This window comes from Scyliorhinus canicula, chromosome 7 (assembly GCF_902713615.1).
Source record: "Scyliorhinus canicula chromosome 7, sScyCan1.1, whole genome shotgun sequence".
Classification (NCBI taxonomy): domain Eukaryota; kingdom Metazoa; phylum Chordata; class Chondrichthyes; order Carcharhiniformes; family Scyliorhinidae; genus Scyliorhinus; species Scyliorhinus canicula.
This window is the reverse complement of record NC_052152.1, coordinates 2,354,070-2,375,403: the sequence shown is the minus strand read 5'-3', so window position 1 is coordinate 2,375,403 and position 21,334 is coordinate 2,354,070. Positions and strand designations below refer to the sequence as shown.

Genomic DNA, 21,334 nt, shown 5'->3' with positions numbered 1-21,334 from the left:
ACAGACGTGTGATATATATACAGCCGTGATATATATACAGCCGTGATATATATACAGCTGTGTGATATATACAGCCGTGTGATATATACACAGCCGTGTGATATATACACAGCCGTGTGATATATACACAGCCGTGTGATATATACACAGCCGTGTGATATATATACAGCCGTGTGATATATATACAGCCGTGTGATATATACACAGCCGTGTGATATATACACAGCCGTGTGATATATACACAGCCGTGTGATATATACACAGCCGTGTGATATATATACAGCCGTGTGATATATATACAGCCGTGTGATATATATACAGCCGTGTGATTATATATACAGCCGTGTGATATATATACAGCCGTGTGATATATATACAGCCGTGTGATATATATACAGCCGTGATATATACACAGCCGTGTGATATATATACAGCCGTGATATATACACAGCCGTGTGATATATACACAGCCGTGTGATATATATACAGCCGTGTGTGATATATACAGCCGTGTGATATATATACAGCCGTGTGTGATATATACAGCCGTGTGATATATATACAGCTGTGTGATATATACAGCCGTGTGATATATACAGCCGTGTGATATATATACAGCTGTGTGATATATACAGCCGTGTGATATATATACAGCCGTGTGATATATATACAGCCGTGTGATATATATACAGCTGTGTGATATATACAGCCGTGTGATATATATACAGCCGTGTGATATATATACAGCCGTGTGTGATATATACAGCCGTGTGTGATATATACAGCCGTGTGATATATATAGCCGTGTGATATATATACAGCCGTGTGATATATATACAGCCGTGTGATATATATACAGCCGTGTGATATATATACAGCCGTGATATATACACAGCCGTGTGATATATACACAGCCGTGTGATATATACACAGCTGTGTGATATATACACAGCCGTGTGATATATACACAGCCGTGTGATATATACACAGCCGTGTGATATATACACAGCCGTGTGATATATATACACAGCCGTGTGATATATATACAGCCGTGTGATATATACACAGCCGTGTGATATATATACACAGCCGTGTGATATATACACAGCCGTGTGATATATACACAGCCGTGTGATATATATACAGCCGTGTGATATATATACAGCCGTGTGATATATACACAGCCGTGTGATATATACAGCTGTGTGATATATATACAGCTGTGTGATATATATACAGCCGTGTGATATATACAGCTGTGTGATATATACACAGCTGTGTGATATATACACAGCCGTGTGATATATATACAGCCGTGTGATATATATACAGCTGTGTGATATATACACAGCCGTGTGATATATACAGCTGTGTGATATATACAGCTGTGTGATATATATACAGCTGTGTGATATATACACAGCCGTGTGATATATATACAGCTGTGTGATATATACAGCTGTGTGATATATACAGCCGTGTGATATATACAGCCGTGTGATATATATACAGCTGTGTGATATATACAGCCGTGTGATATATATACAGCTGTGTGATATATATACAGCTGTGTGATATATACAGCTGTGTGATATATACAGCTGTGTGATATATACAGCCGTGTGATATATATACAGCCGTGTGATATATATACAGCTGTGTGATATATATACAGCCGTGTGATATATATACAGCTGTGTGATATATATACAGCCGTGTGATATATATACAGCTGTGTGATATATATACAGCTGTGTGATATATATACAGCTGTGTGATATATACAGCCGTGTGATATATATACAGCCGTGTGATATATATACAGCTGTGTGATATATATATACAGCTGTGTGATATATATACAGCTGTGTGATATATATACAGCTGTGTGATATATATACAGCTGTGTGATATATATACAGCTGTGTGATATATACAGCCGTGTGATATATATACACAGGTGTGTGATATATATACAGCTGTGTGATATATACACAGCCGTGTGATATATATACAGCCGTGTGATATATATACAGTTTGCACTGAGTGCTGAGCTTGTGGCATTTGAGTGCTACAGTGAGAGTTTGGTGACTGAGGGAGTTAGGTGAGGAGGGAGTAAGGTGTTCCTTACATTTCATTTCCTATATTTATCAAAGAGCGTGAAGGGAGCCAGGAGTTTAGAGTACAGCTGACTGGAAGTAGAGTCGGAGGGCGGAGGTCCAGTTGGTCCACGGGGCAGCAAATTTTGTAAAGTAAGAGGGGATGGAGGCTAGGGCAGTTGCATGCTCCTCCTGTAGGATGTGGGTGGTGAGGGATACCACTGGTGTCCCCGCTGACTATACCTGCGGGAAGTGCACCCAACTCCAGCTCCTCAGAGACCGTGTTAAGGTACTGGAGCTGGAGCTGGATGAACTTCGGATCATCCGGGAGGCAGAGGGGGTTATAGAGAAGAGTTACAGGGAGGTAGCCACACCAAAGGTACTGGACAAGAGTAGCTGGGTTACAGTCAGGGGAAAGAAAACTAACAGGCAGACAGTGCAGGGATCCCTCGTGGCCGTTCCCCTTCAAAACAAGTATACCGTTTTGGATGCTGTTGGGGGGGATGACCTACCGGGGGAAGGCCCCAGCGGCCAGGTCTCTGGCACTGAGTCTGGCTCTGGGGCTCAGAAGGGAAGGGGGGAGCATAGAAAAGCAATAGTAATAGGAGATTCAATGGTTAGGGGAATAGATAGGAGATTCTGTGGTCGCGAGCGAGACTCCCGAAAGGTTTGTTGCCTCCCGGGTGCCAGGGCCAGGGATGTCTCTGATCGTGTCTTCAGGATCCTGAAGGGGGAGGGTGAGCAGCCAGAAGTCGTGGTGCACATTGGTACCAACGATGTAGGTAGGAAAAAGGGTGTGGAGGTAATAAACAAGTTTAGGGAGTTAGGCTGGAAATTAAAGGCCAGGACAGACAGAGTTGTCATCTCTGGTTTGTTGCCGGTGCCACGTGATAGCGAGGCTAGGAATAGGGAGAGAGTGCAGTTGAACACGTGGCTGCAGGAATGGTGTAGGAGGGAGGGCTTCAGGTACTCTTCGGGAGGGTTTAAACTAATTTGGCAGGGGAATGGGAACCGGATCTGTAGTCCAGCAACTAAGGTAGACGATAGTCAGGACGCCAAAGCACATAGTGATGCAGTGGGGAAGGTAACAATGACAAAGGAGAGTACTTGCAGGCAAGGAGATGGGTTGAAGTGTGTATACTTTAATGCAAGAAGCATCAGGAATAAGGTGGGTGAACTTAAGGCATGGATCTGTACTTGGGACTACGATGTGGTGGCCATCACAGAAACTTGGTTAGAAGAGAGGCAGAAATGGTTGTTGGAGGTCCCTGGTTATAGATGTTTCAACAAGATTAGGGAGGATGGTAAAAGAGGTGGGGGGGGTGGCATTGTTAATTAGAGATAGTATAACAGCTGCAGAAAGGCAGTTCGAGGGGGATGTGCCTACTGAGGTAATATGGGTTGAAGTTAGAAATAGGAAAGGAGCAGTCACCTTGTTGGGAGTTTTCTATAGGCCCCCCAATAGCAGCAGAGATGTGGAGGAACAGATTGGGAAACAGATTTTGGAAAGGTGCAGAAGTCACAGGGTAGTCGTCATGGGCAACTTCAACTTCCCAAACATTGAGTGGAAACTCTTTAGATCAAATAGTTTGGATGGGGTAGTGTTTGTGCAGTGTGTCCAGGAAGCTTTTCTAACACAGTATGTAGATTGTCCGACCAGAGGGGAGGCCATATTGGATTTAGTACTTGGTAATGAACCAGGGCAGGTGATAGATTTGTTCGTGGGGGAGCATTTTGGAGGTAGTGACCACAATTCTGTGACTTTCACTTTAGTAATGGAGAGGGATAGGTGCGAGCAACAGGGCAAGGTTTATAATTGGGGGAAGGGTAAATACAATGCTGTCAGACAAGAATTGAAGTGCAGAAGTTGGGAACATAGGCTGTCAGGGAAGGACACAAGTGAAATGTGGAACTTGTTCAAGGAACAGGTACTGCGTGTCTTTGATATGTATGTCCCTGTCAGGCAGGGAAGAGATGGTCGAGTGAGGGAACCATGGTTGACAAGAGAGGTTGAATGTCTTGTTAAGAGGAAGAAGGAGACTTATGTAAGGCTGAAGAAACAAGGTTCAGACAGGGCGCTGGAGGGATACAAGATAACCAGGAGGGAACTGAAGAAAGGGATTAGGAGAGCTAAGAGAGGGCATGAAAAATCTTTGGCGGGTAGGATCAAGGAAAACCCCAAGGCCTTTTACACATATGTGAGAAATATGAGAATGACTAGAGCGAGGGTAGGTCCGATTAAGGACAGCAGCGGGAGATTGTGTATTGAGTCTGAAGAGATAGGAGAGGTCTTGAACAAGTATTTTTCTTCAGTATTTACAAACGAGAGGGGCCATATTGTTGGAGAGGACAGCGTGAAGCAGACTGATAAGCTTGAGGAGATACTTGTCAGGAAGGAAGATGTGTTGCGCGTTTTGAAAAACTTGAGGATAGACAAGTCCCCCGGGCCTGACGGGATATATCCAAGGATTCTATGGGAAGCAAGAAATGAAATTGCAGAGCCGTTGGCAATGATCTTTTCGTCCTCGCTGTCAACAGGGGTGGTACCAGAGGATTGGAGAGTGGCGAATGTCGTGCCCCTGTTCAAAAAAGGGAATAGGGATAACCCTGGGAATTACAGGCTAGTTAGTCTTACTTCGGTGGTAGGCAAAGTAATGGAAAGGGTACTGAGGGATAGGATTTCTGAGCACCTGGAAAGGCATTGCTTGATTAGGGATAGTCAGCACGGATTTGTGAGGGGTAGGTCTTGCCTTACAAGTCTTATTGAATTCTTTGAGGAGGTGACCAAGCATGTGGATGAAGGTAACGCAGTGGATGTAGTGTACATGGATTTTAGTAAGGCATTTGATAAGGTTCCCCATGGTAGGCTTATGCAGAAAGTAAGGAGGCATGGGATAGTGGGAAATTTGGCCAGTTGGATAACAAACTGGCTAACCGATAGAAGACAGAGAGTTGTGGTGGATGGCAAATATTCAGCCTGGAGCCCAGTTATCAGTGGCGTACCGCAGGGATCAGTTCTGGGTCCTCTGCTGTTTGTGATTTTCATTAACGACTTGGATGAGGGAGTTGAAGGGTGGGTCAGTAAATTTGCAGATGATACGAAGATTGGTGGAGTTGTGGATAGTGAGGAGGGCTGTTGTCGGCTTCAAAGAGACATAGATAGAATGCAGAGCTGGGCTGAGAAGTGGCAGATGGAGTTTAACCCTGACAAGTGTGAGGTTGTCCATTTTGGAAGGACAAATATGAATGCGGAATACAGGGTTAACGGTAGGGTTCTTGGCAATGTGGAGGAGCAGAGAGATCTTGGGGTCTATGTTCATAGTTCTTTGAAAGTTGCCACTCAAGTGGATAGAGCTGTGAATAAGGCCTATGGTGTGCTAGCGTTCATTAGCAGAGGGATTGAATTTAAGAGCCGTGAGGTGATGATGCAGCTGTACAAAACCTTGGTCAGGCCACATTTGGAGTACTGTGTGCAGTTCTGGTCACCTCATTTTAGGAAGGATGTGGAAGCTTTGGAAAAGGTGCAAAGGAGATTTACCAGGATGTTGCCTGGAATGGAGAGTAGGTCATACGAGGAAAGGTTGAGGGTGCTAGGCCTTTTCTCATTAGAACGGAGAAGGATGAGGGGCGACTTGATAGAGGTTTATAAGATGATCAGGGGAATAGATAGAGTAGACAGTCAGAGACTTTTTCCCCGGGTGGAACACACCATTACAAGGGGACATAAATTTAAGATAAATGGTGGAAGATATAGAGGGGATGTCAGAGATAGGTTCTTTACCCAGAGAGTAGTGGGGGCATGGAATGCACTGCCTGTGGTAGTAGTTGAGTCGGAAAATTTATGGACCTTCAAGCGGCTATTGGATAGGTACTTGGATTAGGGTAGAATAAGGGAGTGTAGGTTAACTTCTTAAGGGCAGCACGGTAGCATTGTGGATAGCACAATTGCTTCACAGCACCAGGGTCCCAAGTTCGATTTCGACTTGGGTCACTGTCTGTGTGGAGTCTGCACATCCTCCCCGTGACTGCGTGGGTTTCCTCCGGGTACTCCGGTTTCCTCCCACAGTCCAAAGATGTGCAGGTTGGGTGGATTGGCCATGAAAAATTGTCCAAAATTCTATGATTAACCTAGGACAAAAGTTCGGCGCAACATCGTGGGCCAAAGGGCCTGTTCTGTGCTGTATTTCTCTATATTTTCTCTATATCTATACAGCCGTGTGATATATATACAGCCGTGTGATATATATACAGCCGTGTGATATATATACAGCCGTGTGATATATATACAGCCGTGTGATATATATACAGCCGTGTGATATATATACAGCCGTGTGATATATATACAGCCGTGTGATATATATACAGCCGTGTGATATATATACAGCCGTGTGATATATACACAGCCGTGTGATATATACACAGCCGTGTGATATATACACAGCCGTGTGATATATATACAGCCGTGTGATATATATACAGCCGTGTGATATATATACAGCCGTGTGATATATATACAGCTGTGTGATATATACAGCCGTGTGATATATATACAGCTGTGTGATATATACAGCTGTGTGATATATACAGCCGTGTGATATATACAGCTGTGTGATATATATACAGCCGTGTGATATATATACAGCTGTGTGATATATACAGCCGTGTGATATATACAGCCGTGTGATATATACAGCCGTGTGATATATACAGCCGTGTGATATATACAGCTGTGTGATATATATACAACTGTGTGATATATATACAGCTGTGTGATATATACACAGCTGTGTGATATATACAGCCGTGTGATATATACAGCCGTGTGATATATACAGCCGTGTGATATATATACAGCTGTGTGATATATACAGCCGTGTGATATACAGCCGTGTGATATATACAGCCGTGTGATATATACAGCTGTGTGATATATACAGCTGTGTGATATATACAGCCGTGTGATATATACAGCTGTGTGATATATATACAGCTGTGTGATATATACAGCTGTGTGATATATACAGCCGTGTGATATATACAGCCGTGTGATATATATACAGCTGTGTGATATATATACAGCTGTGTGATATATATACAGCTGTGTGATATATATACAGCTGTGTGATATATACAGCTGTGTGATATATATACAGCTGTGTGATCTGCCACCCTTTGCATTTGTTTTTGGCTTTGCCGTCTAACGTCTGCCTCGCCGGTTTCTGTCCCTCTCACCCTCCTCTCCGCACCCCCGCCTCCCTCCCCCATCCCCCTCCCTCCCCCACCCCCATCCCTCCCTCCCCACCCCCATCCCCCTCCCTCCCCCACCCCATCCCCCTCCCTCCCCCACCCCCATCCCCCTCCCCCTCCCCCCCTCCCCCTCCCCCTCCCTCCCCCTCCCCCTCCCTCCCCCTCCCCCTCCCTCCCCCTCCCCCTCCCTCCCCCTCCCCCTCCCTCCCCCTCCCCCTCCTCCCCCTCTTTCCTTTACGTTTCTGTGGTGTGTCTGTGCCTCCCCCCTCCACCCCCTACCTCTATTGGGCAGCTGGCTACGAACAAGTCTGACACAAGTTGGGGGCCCTCTTCCGACCCACGGATGGTGAATTTTATCTTCTCCAGTTGGAGGAATTCCGACAGGTCAGAAATCCCGACAGGTCGGCCAACCAGGCTGCAGCTTTGGGTGGTGCTGCTGATCGCCAACCGAGTGATGAGGGAGGCAAAGGCTCGGGCATCTTCCCCATGAAGAGTTCTGACCAGTACGAGAACCCGAAAACCACTGCTTTTGGGCATGGCTCTACTCTCCCCCCACAACCTTGGGCATTCCCTCAAAGAAGGTTGCCCAGAACCCGACAAGACTTGGGCAGGCCCAGAACATGTGGGTGTGGTTGGCCGGGCCGCCCTGGCACCGTTCATTTTGTCCTCCATCTCCGGGAAGAATCTGTTCATTCAGGTTGTGGTCAGGCGCTCTGTGTCCACCGTTAACTGTATTAGTTGTGGAGGTGGAGGTGGGGGGTTTTCCCGTTCAGTGCTTCAATCCAGAGTCCCCACCCTACTTCTTTCTCCCATTTTTCCATTTCTCATCTGGCGTGGAGAGAGCATCCTCCAACAGTCGCCATACAGGCCCCCGCAGTTTCCCCTCTCTAAGTCACCCGAGTCCAACAGTGAGTATGCCCCCGACCATGGATACATCGGAGGTTCCGGAGGAGGTTTGTGATCTGTATGTGCCCTAGTTTGTTTCCTTCGGGTAGTTGAAGCCTCTCTGTCAGTTCTTCTTGCATCGCTCGTCTATCATCAAAGTCACTAACTGTCAACGTCCCAAAGTCCTGTCTCCACCTTCTAAAGGTGGCGTTCATTGTGGCTGGCATCAACCTGTGGTTGTTACAGATGGGCCCTGGTGAACATGCTGAAGTGTTGCTTTAGATGGTTCCATGTCCGGAGTGCAGTTACCACGGGGATGGAGTGCTGGCCACACCCTCCCTCCCGCCCCCCCCCCTTTCACTGGACTGTTAAGTCCTTTGACATTCCAGCTGATTATTCGGATGGGGGGGGGGGGGGGGGGGGGGTGTTCCCTGGCCTGGCCTGCCCCCCCCCCCCCACCCAAACTCTTGCGGGAACAACCATACAGAGTCCCTGCACTCTGGGGGCCCCCTTTGTCCAGAGACTGCCCAACATGGTCGCAAACTGTGTGCACGCCATGTGGCTGAGTCCCTGCGCTCTGGGGGCCCACTTTATTTGGGGACCCTCCAAAGTGGTTGTTTGCGGCACCTTCTTGTTCCTTGTTGCCATGTGCAATTGGTTGTAGCCAGCCTAGACCCCCCCCAACCCTCTGTTCCCCCTCCCCTATCCCTCTTGTTGCCCTCCCCGCTTCACCCCACCTAACTACCCCTCCCCCTGTCGCCAGGTGCTCTTTTCACAGTGGCAGATGTGTGCCCCCCCCTCACTCGTACCACTAGCTTTCCCACTAGTGTGGTGCCCCCCCTCTTGGGCTCGGCCTAAACCTCTCCTTCGCCCGCTCTCCATCTTCTCCCTCTTCCTCCTCCTCACCCTCTCCTGCGCTCTGCTGCCTTCCCCATCACCTTTATGGTTTCGCTCCCACATTCAGATTGTGGCAGTAAGTCCCACGCAGTCTTTTTAAGATTCAGTCCTTCAGGCTAACGGCCTTATCATTGACTCTGCTGCCGCCTCCCAGCCTGCGTTCTTGGAAGAATTTGTCCGCAGGGACAGTGAGGTTTCTCTGGGTATAGCATCCTGAACTTCATCCTGCTTTCGTCCAGGGTTCCTTTGTTCTATTACGTTCCTCCCGGTGCTTGGCCAGGTCTGCCCCAGTGATCCTGGTATATCCTGATCAGATGTCCTTCCCAGTTGTAGGAGTTTGTGTGACTGGCCCAGCACAGCATTCTTTCCTGGTCTTGGTATCGGTGCAGCTTGCCGATTATGGCCCTCGCTGCTCATTGGCCCTGGGCTTTCCCAGAGGGACTGTTGGGCACGGTGTATCTCTGACAGCTCAGAGAAGCTGTCTCTCCCCAGCAGATTTCCCAGTATCTGGGCCATGATGAAGTCTGGGTGTTCCCTGCCTCAGTTCCCTCCGACAAGCCGAATATAAACAGATGTTGGCACCACGACCGATTTTCCTGGTCTTCAATTTTTCCTTATAGGTTCCCCACTGGACACAGGCTTCCAGTCAGGAAAACAGCCCTCGCCCATCCCCCTCTGCTTCCTGCCACTCAGCCAATTCGGGATCCAATTTGCCAAATTTCCTTGGATCCCCTGGGCTCTTACCTTCACTGTCCGTCTCCCATGTGGAACTTTATCAAAAGCCTTGCTGACGTCCAAGTAGACTACGTCAAATGCATTTCCCTTATCTACACAGTCCCCTCCCCATTCCAGTACCAGTCAGCCAGCCCCCCCCCCCACCCCATTACCAGTGAGTCAGTTCCCCCCCCCCAAATACCAGAGCCAGTAACCCTCTGAACCAGCCAGCCAGGCCCGTATCCCCCCCCAGGTCCCAGCCAACCAGGCCCCGTATCCGCCCCCCCCCCCCCCAGTACCAGCCAGTCCCCGTGCCGCCCCCCCCCAGTACCAGCCAGTCAGTCCCCGTATCCCCCCCCCCCCCCCCCCCCCCCCAAAGTACCAGCCAGGCCCCGTATCCGCCCCCCCCAGTACCAGACAGCCATCCACCGTGCCCCCCCCGGTCCCAGCCAGCCAGTCCCCGTGCCCCCCCCCCCCAGTACCAGCCAGTCCCCGTGCCCCCCCCCAGTACCAGCCAGTCCCCGTGCCCCCCCCAGTACTAGCCAGCCAGTTACCGTGCCCCCCCCCAGTACTAGCCAGCCAGTCCCCGTGCCCCCCCCCCAGTACCAGCCAGTCCCCGTGCCCCCCCCAGTACTAGCCAGCCAGTCCCCGTGCCCCCCCCAGTACCAGCCAGTCCCCGTGCCCCCCCCAGTACTAGCCAGCCAGTTCCCGTGCCCCCCCCCCCAGTACTAGCCAGCCAGTCCCCGTGCCCCCCCCAGTACTAGCCAGCCAGTTCCCGTGCCCCCCCCAGTACCAGCCAGCCAGTCCCCGTGCCCCCCCCAGTACTAGCCAGCCAGTTCCCGTGCCCCCCCCAGTACTAGCCAGTTCCCGTGCCCCCCCCCAGTACTAGCCAGCCAGTCCCCGTGCCCCCCCCCCAGTACCAGCCAGTCCCCGTGACCCCCCCCAGTACTAGCCAGCCAGTCCCCGTGCCCCCCCCAGTACCAGCCAGTCCCCGTGCCCCCCCAGTACTAGCCAGCCAGTTCCCGTGCCCCCCCCAGTACTAGCCAGCCAGTTCCCGTGCCCCCCCCCAGTACTAGCCAGCCAGTTCCCGTGCCCCCCCCAGTACCAGCCAGCCAGCCAGTCCCCGTGCCCCCCCCCAGTACCAGCCAGCCAGTTCCCGTGCCCCCCCCAGTACTAGCCAGCCAGTTCCCGTGCCCCCCCCCAGTACTAGCCAGCCAGTTCCCGTGCCCCCCCAGTACCAGCCAGCCAGTCCCCGTGCCCCCCCCAGTACCAGCCAGCCAGTCCCCGTGCCCCCCCCAGTACCAGCCAGTCCCCGTGCCCCCCCCCCAGTACTAGCCAGCCAGTTCCCGTGCCCCCCCCCAGTACTAGCCAGCCAGTTCCCGTGCCCCCCCCCCAGTACTAGCCAGTCCCCGTGCCCCCCCCAGTACCAGCCAGCCAGTTCCCGTGCCCCCCCCAGTACCAGCCAGTTCCCGTGCCCCCCCCCAGTACCAGCCAGTTCCCGTGCCCCCCCCCACCCTCAGTCCCAGCCAGCCAGTCACCCCCCAGGACCAGTCAGTGGGTTACTGACCTGGATTTCAGCTGCTGCCCATGCAGGGTGAGTAACCGCTGGGCCCAGGTCAGGTAGAATTCCAGGTGCTTCGAGGTCTCCAGAGCTGAGGCCACAAACTGCAGAAGCTTCTCCACGTACAACAGGGGAAGGGTGGAGCACACAATATCAACTGGAACAGAAAGAGATAGTGCCCTAAGGATCACGGCAGTGACTAACACACATTAACTGGAAGAGGCAGCAGAGAAGCGAGACAGAGATAGAGAGAGAGAGAGTCACAGAGAGGGAGCGAGAGAGAGTCGCAGAGATGGAGAGAGAGAGAGGGAGCGAGGGAGAGTCGCAGAGAGGGAGCGAGAGAGAGTCGCAGAGATGGAGAGAGAGAGAGTCGCAGAGAGGGAGCGAGAGAGCAGAGAGGGAGCGAGAGAGAGTGCAGAGAGGGAGCGAGAGAGTGCGGAGAGAGGGAGCGAGAGAGCAGAGAGGGAGCGAGAGAGAGTGCAGAGAGGGAGCGAGAGAGAGTGCAGAGAGGGAGCGAGAGAGCAGAGAGGGAGCGAGAGAGAGTGCAGAGAGGGAGCGAGAGAGAGTGCAGAGAGGGAGCGAGAGAGAGTCGCAGAGAATGGAGAGAGAGAGAGAGGGAGCGAGGAGAGAGAGAGAGGGAGCGAGAGAGAGTCGCAGAGAGGGAGCGAGAGAGAGTCGCAGAGAGGGAGCGAGAGAGAGTCGCAGAGAGGGAGCGAGAGAGAGTCGCAGAGAGGGAGCGAGAGAGAGTCGCAGAGAGGGAGCGAGAGAGAGTCGCAGAGAGGGAGCGAGAGAGAGTCGCAGAGAGGGAGCGAGAGAGAGTCGCAGAGAGGGAGCGAGAGAGAGTCGCAGAGAGGGAGCGAGAGAGAGTCGCAGAGAGGGAGCGAGAGAGAGTCGCAGAGAGGGAGCGAGAGAGAGTCGCAGAGAGGGAGCGAGAGAGAGTCGCAGAGATGGAGAGAGAGAGAGGGAGCAAGAGAGAGTCGCAGAGAGGGAGCGAGAGAGAGTCGCAGAGAGGGAGCGAGAGAGAGTCGCAGAGAGGGAGCGAGAGAGAGTCGCAGAGAGGGAGCGAGAGAGAGTCGCAGAGAGGGAGCGAGAGAGAGTCACAGAGAGGGAGCGAGAGAGAGTCGCAGAGAGGGAGCGAGAGAGAGTCGCAGAGAGGGAGCGAGAGAGAGTCGCAGAGAGGGAGCGAGAGAGAGTCGCAAAGATGGAGAGAGAGAGAGGGAGCGAGGGAGAGTCGCAGAGAGGGAGCGAGAGAGTCGCAGAGAGGGAGCGAGAGAGAGGGAGCGAGGGAGAGTCGCAGAGAGGGAGCGAGAGAGAGTCGCAGAGAGGAAGCGAGAGAGAGTCACAGAGAGGGAGCGAGAGAGAGTCGCAGAGAGGGAGCGAGAGAGAGTCACAGAGAGGGAGCGAGAGAGAGTCGCAGAGAGGGAGCGAGAGAGAGTCGCAAAGATGGAGAGAGAGAGAGGGAGCGAGGGAGAGTCGCAGAGAGGGAGCGAGAGAGTCGCAGAGAGGGAGCGAGAGAGAGGGAGCGAGGGAGAGTCGCAGAGAGGGAGCGAGAGAGAATCGCAGAGAGGGAGCGAGAGAGAGTCGGAGAGGGAGCGAGAGAGAGTCGTAGAGAGGGAGCGAGAGAGAGTCGCAGAGAGGGAGCGAGAGAGAGTCGCAGAGAGGGAGCGAGAGAGAGTTGCAGAGAGGGAGCGACAGAGAGATGCAAAGAGAGAGGGAGACCGGGGTTTGATTCCAGCCTCGGGTCACTGTCTGTGCGGAGTCTGCATGTTCTCCCCGTGTCTGCGTGGGTTTCCTCCGGGTGCTCCGGTTTCCTCCCAGTCCAAAGATGTGCAGGTTAGGTGGATTGGCCGTGATAAATTGCCCTTAGTTCCCAAAGGTTAGTTGGGGCTACAGGGTTACGTGGACAATTGTCTGAATTTAACAGTTCTCCAGCTTTGGCCTCACCAATGCTCTGGGTGGATGAAATTGGGGTTCAGTCTTTCAGTAACGAATGCTAGCTTTCCGCGTGCCTTCTCAATCACTTGCTGCACCTGCATGTTAACATTCTGTGATTCATGTACCAGGACACCCAGATGCCTGAGAATGTAAACATGTCACAATCTGTCACCAGTTTAAAGATCTCCTGCTCCTATCCTCCCTGTCAAAGGGGTGACTGCACAAGACCACAATACAGTCCATTAGCCACACTGTTCACCACCCATCAAAACTGTCAATATCCCTCGGCAGGCAGCCTGTCCCCTCTACATGACACAGTCCCCGACTAAGCAACTCTCACGGAGTATACGCCCTCCCAGACACGTCACTCCCTCGGTACCCACCTTCCCAGATACGTCACTCCCTCAGTATCCGCCCTCCCAGATACGTCACTCCCTCAGTATCCGCCCTCCCAGATAAGTCACTCCCTCAGTATCCGCCCTCCCAGATACGTCACTCCCTCAGTATCCGCCCTCCCAGATACGTCACTCCCTCAGTATCCACCCTCCCACAGATACGTCACTCCCTCAGCATCCACCCTCCCAGATACGTCATTCCCTCAGTACCCACCCTCCCAGATATGTCACTCCCTCAGTATCCGCCCTCCCACAGATACGTCACTCCCTCAGCATCCACCCTCCCCGATACGTCATTCCCTCAGTATCCACCCTCCCCGATACGTCATTCCCTCAGTATCCACCCTCCCAGATACGTCACTCCCTCAGTATCCACCCTCCCAGATACGTCACTCCCTCAGTACCCACCCTCCCACAGATACGTCACTCCCTCAGTATCCGCCCTCCCACAGATACGTCACTCCCTCAGTATCCACCCTCCCACAGATACGTTACTCCCTCAGTATCCGCCCTCCCACAGATACGTCACTCCCTCAGCATCCACCCTCCCAGATACGTCATTCCCTCAGTATCCACACTCCCAGATACGTCACTCCCTCAGTACCCACCCTCCCAGATACGTCACTCCCTCAGTATCCACCCTCCCACAGATACGTCACTCCCTCAGTACCCACCCTCCCAGATACGTCACTCCCTCAGTATCCGCCCTCCCAGATACGTCACTCCCTCAGTATCCACCCTCCCACAGATACGTCACTCCCTCAGCATCCACCCTCCCAGATACGTCATTCCCTCAGTACCCACCCTCCCAGATACGTCATTCCCTCAGTATCCGCCCTCCCACAGATACGTCACTCCCTCAGCATCCACCCTCCCCGATACGTCACTCCCTCAGTATCCACCCTCCCCGATACGTCATTCCCTCAGTATCCACCCTCCCAGATACGTCACTCCCTCAGTATCCACCCTCCCACAGATACGTTACTCCCTCAGTATCCGCCCTCCCACAGATACGTCACTCCCTCAGCATCCACCCTCCCAGATACGTCATTCCCTCAGTATCCACACTCCCAGATACGTCACTCCCTCAGTACCCACCCTCCCAGATACGTCACTCCCTCAGTATCCACCCTCCCCGATACGTCATTCCCTCAGCATCCACCCTCCCAGATACGTCACTCCCTCAGTATCCGCCCTCCCCGATACGTCATTCCCTCAGCATCCACCCTCCCAGATACGTCACTCCCTCAGTATCCGCCCTCCCAGATACGTCACTCCCTCAGTATCCGCCCTCCCACAGATACGTCACTCCCTCAGTACCCACCCTCCCAGATACGTCACTCCCTCAGTATCCGCCCTCCCAGATACGTCATTCCCTCAGTATCCGCCCTCCCACAGATACGTCACTCCCTCAGCATCCACCCTCCCCGATACGTCATTCCCTCAGCATCCACCCTCCCCGATACGTCACTCCCTCAGTATCCGCCCTCCCAGATAAGTCATTCCCTCAGCATCCACCCTCCCAGATACGTCATTCCCTCAGCATCCACCCTCCCAGATACGTCATTCCCTCAGTATCCACCCTCCCAGATACGTCATTCCCTCAGTATCCACCCTCCCACAGATATGTCACTCCCTCAGTATCCGCCCTCCCACAGATACGTCACTCCCTCAGTATCCACCCTCCCAGATAAGTCATCCCCTCAGTACCCACCCTCCCAGATACGTCATTCCCTCAGTATCCGCCCTCCCAGATACGTCACTCCCTCAGTATCCACCCTCCCACAGATACGTCACTCCCTCAGTATCCACCCTCCCAGATACGTCATTCCCTCAGCATCCACCCTCCCAGATACGTCACTCCCTCAGTATCCGCCCTCCCAGATACGTCACTCCCTCAGTATCCACCCTCCCACAGATACGTCATTCCCTCAGTATCCGCCCTCCCAGATACGTCACTCCCTCAGTATCCGCCCTCCCAGATACGTCACTCCCTCAGTACTGACCCCATATAAATACATCACTCCTTCAGCACTGACCCTCCAACATCATCTTCAGCTGCTTCATCAATGACCTTCCTTCCATCATAAGGTCAGAAGTGGGGATGTTTACTAACAACTGCACAATGTTCAGCACCATTGGCGTCTCCTCAGATAATGAAGCAGTCCATGTCCAAATGCAGCAAGACCTGGACAATATCCAGGCTCGGGGCTGACAAGCGGCAAGTTACATCCGGGTCACACAAGTGCCAGGCAATGACCATCTTCCACAAGAGAGGCTCTAACCATCGCCCCCTTGACATTCAATGGCATTACCATCACTGAATCCCCACTATCAACATCCTGGGGGTTACTATTGATCAGAAACTGAATTGGACCCAGCCACATTAATACTGTGGCTACCAGGGCAGGTCAATGGCTGGGAATCCTGTAGAGAGTACCTCACCTCCCATCTCCCCAAATCCTTTCCACCATCTACAAGGCACAAGTCAGGAGTGTGATGGGATACTCTCCACTTGCCTGGATGAGTGCAGCTCCAACAACACTCAAGAAGCTCAACACCATCCAGGACAAAGCAGCCCCGCTTTATTGCTCCCCTTCCACAAACATTCAAACCCTCCATCACCGATGCACAGTGTCAGCCGTGTGTCCCATCTACACGATGCACTGCAGTAACTCACCAAGGTTCCTCAGGCAGCAGCTTCCAAACCGACGTCCGCTACCATCTAGAAGGACAAGAGCAGCAGATACCTGGGAACCCCACCACCTGGAGGTTCCCCTTCAAGTCACTCACCACCCTGACTGGGAAATATATCGCCGTTCCTTCACTGTCGCTGGGACAACATCCTGGAACTCCCTCCCTAACAGCACTGTGGGTGTACCTACACCACATGGACTGCAGCGGTTACAAGAAGGCAGCTCACCACCACCTTCTGAAGGGCAACTAGGGATCGGCAATAAATGCTGGTATAACCATCCACACCCACATCCCATAAACAGTGCAGCGCTCTCACAGTACTGACCCTCTGACAGTGCGGCACTCCCTCAGTACTGACCCTCTGACAGTGCAGCACTCCCTCAGTACTGACCCTCTGACAGTGCAGCACTCCCTCAGTACTGACCCTCTGACAGTGCAGCACTCCCTCAGTACTGACCCTCTGACAGTGCGGCACTCCCTCAGTACTGACCCTCTGACAGTGCGGCACTCCCTCAGTACTGACCCTCTGTCAGTGCAGCACTCCCTCAGTACTGACCCTCTGACAGTGCCGCACTCCCTCAGTACTGACCCTCTGACAGTGCAGCACTCCCTCAGTACTGACCCTCTGACAGTGCAGCACTCCCTCAGTACTGACCCTCTGAAATGTAGCACTTCCTCTGTACTGACCCTCTGACAGTGCGGCACTCCCTCAGTACTGACCCTCTGACAGTGCGGCACTCCCTCAGTACTGACCCTCTGACAGTGCAGCACTCCCTCAGCACTGACCCTCTGACAGTGCGGCACTCCCTCAGTACTGACGCTCTGACAGTGCAGCGCTCCCTCAGTACTGACCCTCTGACAGTGCGGCACTCCCTCAGTACTGACAGTGCAGCACTCCCTCAGCACTGACCCTCTGACAGTGCGGCACTCCCTCAGTACTGACCCTCTGACAGTGCAGCATTCCCTCAGTACTGACCCTCTGACAGTGCAGCACTCCCTCAGTACTGACCCTCTGACAGTGCAGCACTCCCTCAGTACTGACCCTCTGACAGTGCAGCACTCCCTCAGTACTGACCCTCTGACAGTGCAGCACTCCCTCAGTACTGACCCTCTGACAGTGCAGCGCTCCCTCAGTACTGACCCTCTGACAGTGCAGCACTCCGACCTCAGCACTCCGACCTCAGCCGGTTCGTGGACACGCTCGTTACGGGGGACTGATACAGCAGCTTGACCCACCCTATGAATCCCTCCCCGAATCCAAACCTACCTAACACTTCCCACAGGTACTCACACTCCACCCTGTCAAAGGCCTTCTCTGCATCCATTGCAGCCGCTACGTCTCCATCCCCTCCCTCCGAGGGCATCATAATAATATTCAGGAGCCTCCTCACATGCGTGTTCAGTTGCCTGCCCTTGACTAAACCTGTCTGGTCCTCCTCAATCACTCCCGGGACACAGTCCTCTATTCTGGTGGCCAGAATTTTTGCCAATAATTTGGCATCTACATTCAGGAGCGATATCGGCTTGTAAGACCCATAATGAAGCGGATCCTTCTTCAAAATGAGCGAGATCAGTGCCTGCAACAGCGTTGGGGGGGGGGGGGGGGGGCCTCTCCTTTGCCTCATTAAAGGTTCTTAGCAGGACTGGGCTCAGCAGCTCAGAAAACTCCTTATAAAATTCTACAGGAAAGCCGTCCGGGGCCTTGCCCGACTGCATACTTGCCAGCCCCTTAACTATCTCCTCCAACTCAATCGGGGCCCCCAACCCCTGCACCCGCTCCGCTTCCACCCTCGGGAACCTCAATTGATCCATAAATTGCTTCATCCCTTCCCCTCCCCTCGGGGGTTCTGACTCGTACAGCTTCCCATAAAACTCTTTGAAGATTTAATTGATCCTCTCTGGGCTCAACTCCGTGTTACCCTCCTTATCCCGCACTCCCCCGATCTCCCTGGCCGCCTCCCTCCTGTGAAGTTGGTGTGCCAGCATCCTACTGGCTTTCTCCCCATACTCGTAGACTGCTTTTCACTTTCCTCAACTGTGCCTCCGCCTTCCCAATGGTCAGCAAATCGAACTCCGCCTGTAATCTCCGGCGCTCCTTCAGCAGCCCCCCTTCAGGGGCCTCCGCGTACTTCCTGTCTACCCTAAGTATCTCTCTCACCAGCCCGTCCCTCTCCGCCCTCTACCTCTTCTCGCTGTGGGAACTAATAGAGATTAACTCCCCCCTGATGACCGGCTTCATAGCCTCCCAAACCGCTGCTGCTGTTACCTCCCCCGTGTCATTCATTGTCACATAGTTCTGAATGCTCCTCCTTATCCTCCTTATCCGCCCACACACCTCTTCATCCGCCAGCAGCCCCACATCCAGTCTCCAGTCGCAGGTCCACCCAGTGCGGGGCATGGTCCGAGGCCGCAATGGCCGAATACTCAACCCCCTCTACCCTCGGTGCTCAACACAAAAACGTCAATCCGCGAGTAGACTTTATGGATGCGAGATAAAAAGGAGAACTCCTTCACCCTTGGCCGCGCGAATCTCCACGGGCCCACGCCCCCCCATCTGATCCATGAACTCCCACAGGACCCTGGCCGCCGCCGGACTCTTTCCCGACCTGGACGTAGACCGGTCCAGAGCCAGATTCAAGACCGTATTACAGTCCTGCCCCCCATGACTAGCCATCTCCCTTTTTCGGCCAGCCACATGCCCGCGCCCCTCGCTCGCTCCAGCCCTCCAGCCGGAGCCCCCCAACCCGACTCTCCATCCATCCCCAACAGTTGGCTCCCCTTCAGTCAGCAAAGCAGCACTATCCCCCCCCCCTCCCAACCCCCCATGCCAAGCACCCGCTTAGCACTGATTTCCCCCCCATTACGCTTCCTTAAGTCAGCTGACCCATGCTGACCCCGGCCACCTCTACCTCCAACCTGGCTATTGTCTCCTCCTTTGGGCCCCCAACCCCCCCACCCCACAGGGTAAGAGGGAAAGTGCCACCCGGATCCTTCCCGTGCGCCGGACAACACAACCCGGGCGTTATCCCGCCCCCTGAAACAAAACAACAGGAAAAGAAAAGCAAACAAACTGAAATTCTACTAACAAACTTATCCCAGACCAAACCCAAGTTACACATCTCCGCCAGCGCGTTTCACCCACATCTCCGCCAGCGCGTTTCACCCACATCTCCGCCAGCACGTTTCACCCACATCTCTGCCAGCACGTTTCACCCACATCTCCGCCAGCACGTTTCACCCACATCTCTGCCAGCGCGTTTCACCCACATCTCTGCCAGCGCGTTTCACCCACATCTCTGCCAGCACGTTTCACCCACATCTCTGCCAGCTCGTTTCACCCACATCTCCGCCAGCGCGTTTCACCCACATCTCCGCCAGCGCGTTTCACCCACATCTCCGCCAGCGCGTTTCACCCACATCTCCGCCAGCACGTTTCACCCACATCTCCGCCAGCGCGTTTCACCCACATCTCTGCCAGCACGTTTCACCCACATCTCCGCCAGCACGTTTCACCCACATCTCCGCCAGCACGTTTCACCCACATCTCCGCCAGCGCGTTTCACCCACATCTCTGCCAGCGCGTTTCACCCACATCTCTGCCAGCGCGTTTCACCCACATCTCCGCCAGCACGTTTCACCCACATCTCTGCCAGCACGTTTCACCCACGTGCAGCTGCCCCTTAGTTCAAGTCCAGCTTTTCGTGCCTAATGAATGTCTACGTCTCGTCCGGTGTATCAAAGTAATGGTGCCTGTCCTGGTACGTTACCCAAAGTCTCACCGGATGCAGGAGCCCGAATTTCACCCCTTTGCTGTGGAGGGCCACCTTAGCCCGGTTGAAACCGGCACATCTCCTCGCCAGCTCAGCTCCCAAGTCCTGGTAAATGCGAATCTCGCCGTTCTCCCACTTACTGCTCCGCTCCTTCTTTGCCCAACGCAGGACACGCTCCCTCTCTGTAAAGCGGTGGAACCTTATCACCATCGCCCTCGGTGGTTCATTCGCCCTAGGCTTCCTCGCGAGGACTCTGTGCTCCCCGTCCAGTTCCACGGGCCTCGGGAAGGCCCCCGCGCCCATCAGCGTCCCCAGCGCCCATCAGCGTCCCCAGCATTGTAGTCACATTCGTGCTCGCATCCGCCCCCTCCACATCTTCAGGGAGGCCCAGAATCCGCAGGTTGTGACTCCGAGAACTATATTCAAGGCCATCCAGTCTCTCCTGCCATCTCTTGTGTAAGGCCTCGTGCGCCTCCACCCTGACCGCCAGGCCCAGGATCTCATCCTCATTCTCGGATACCTTCCTCTCCACCTCCTTGATCGCCTTCTCCTGTACCTTCCGAGTCTCCACCATCCTTTCCATGGAGGCCTTCATAGGGGCCAGCATCTCGGTCTTCAGCTCTGCGAAGCAGCTCCTCAGAAACTCGTGCTGCTCTCTCGACCAATGGGCCCACGCTTCATGGTCCGCGCCGGCCGCCATTTTGTCCTCCTGGACCCACTCCGCTCTCTTCCCCACAATCACTCGTTTAACGGCCCCGCTCCTGGTTCCCTCCATACAGCAGTGAGGGGAACCTCTCCATCGTCCTTTCCCACGCCGTATTCACCTTCTAAGTGCCGGTGTCGCCCCGTTTAAAGGCCAGAAACCCCGATTCCGGCGGGAGCTGCCGAGTATGCGGCATAGTCGGACATGGCTGCTACCGGAAGTCCCCGGAAACAAAGATTTCTGTTAGAGGCTCAGCGATTTCATTTCTTGTCTCCCTCAGTAATCTGGGATAGATGCCACCTGGCCCTGGGGATTTGCCGACCTTAATGCTTTTTTAACACACCTAACACTTCCTCCCTCGTAATAACGACCTGTTCTAAAGAGTTAACACATCCGTCTGAGACACCACCAATCAGCTTGTCCCTCTGCTT

General features: G+C 53.4%; 1 protein-coding gene across 1 annotated transcript in view; it reads right to left on the bottom strand.

The window, feature by feature from the left end:
- Nucleotides 1-21,334, bottom strand: part of pwp2h (PWP2 small subunit processome component) — a gene marked incomplete at its 5' end in the record, with an annotated part of 41,988 nt that overhangs the window by 5,764 nt on the left and 14,890 nt on the right. Inside the window, one exon of the mRNA XM_038801250.1 lies at nt 11,410-11,560. Within this exon, the coding sequence (XP_038657178.1) occupies nt 11,410-11,560 (151 nt within the window). The remainder of the gene's footprint in view (nt 1-11,409; nt 11,561-21,334) is intronic.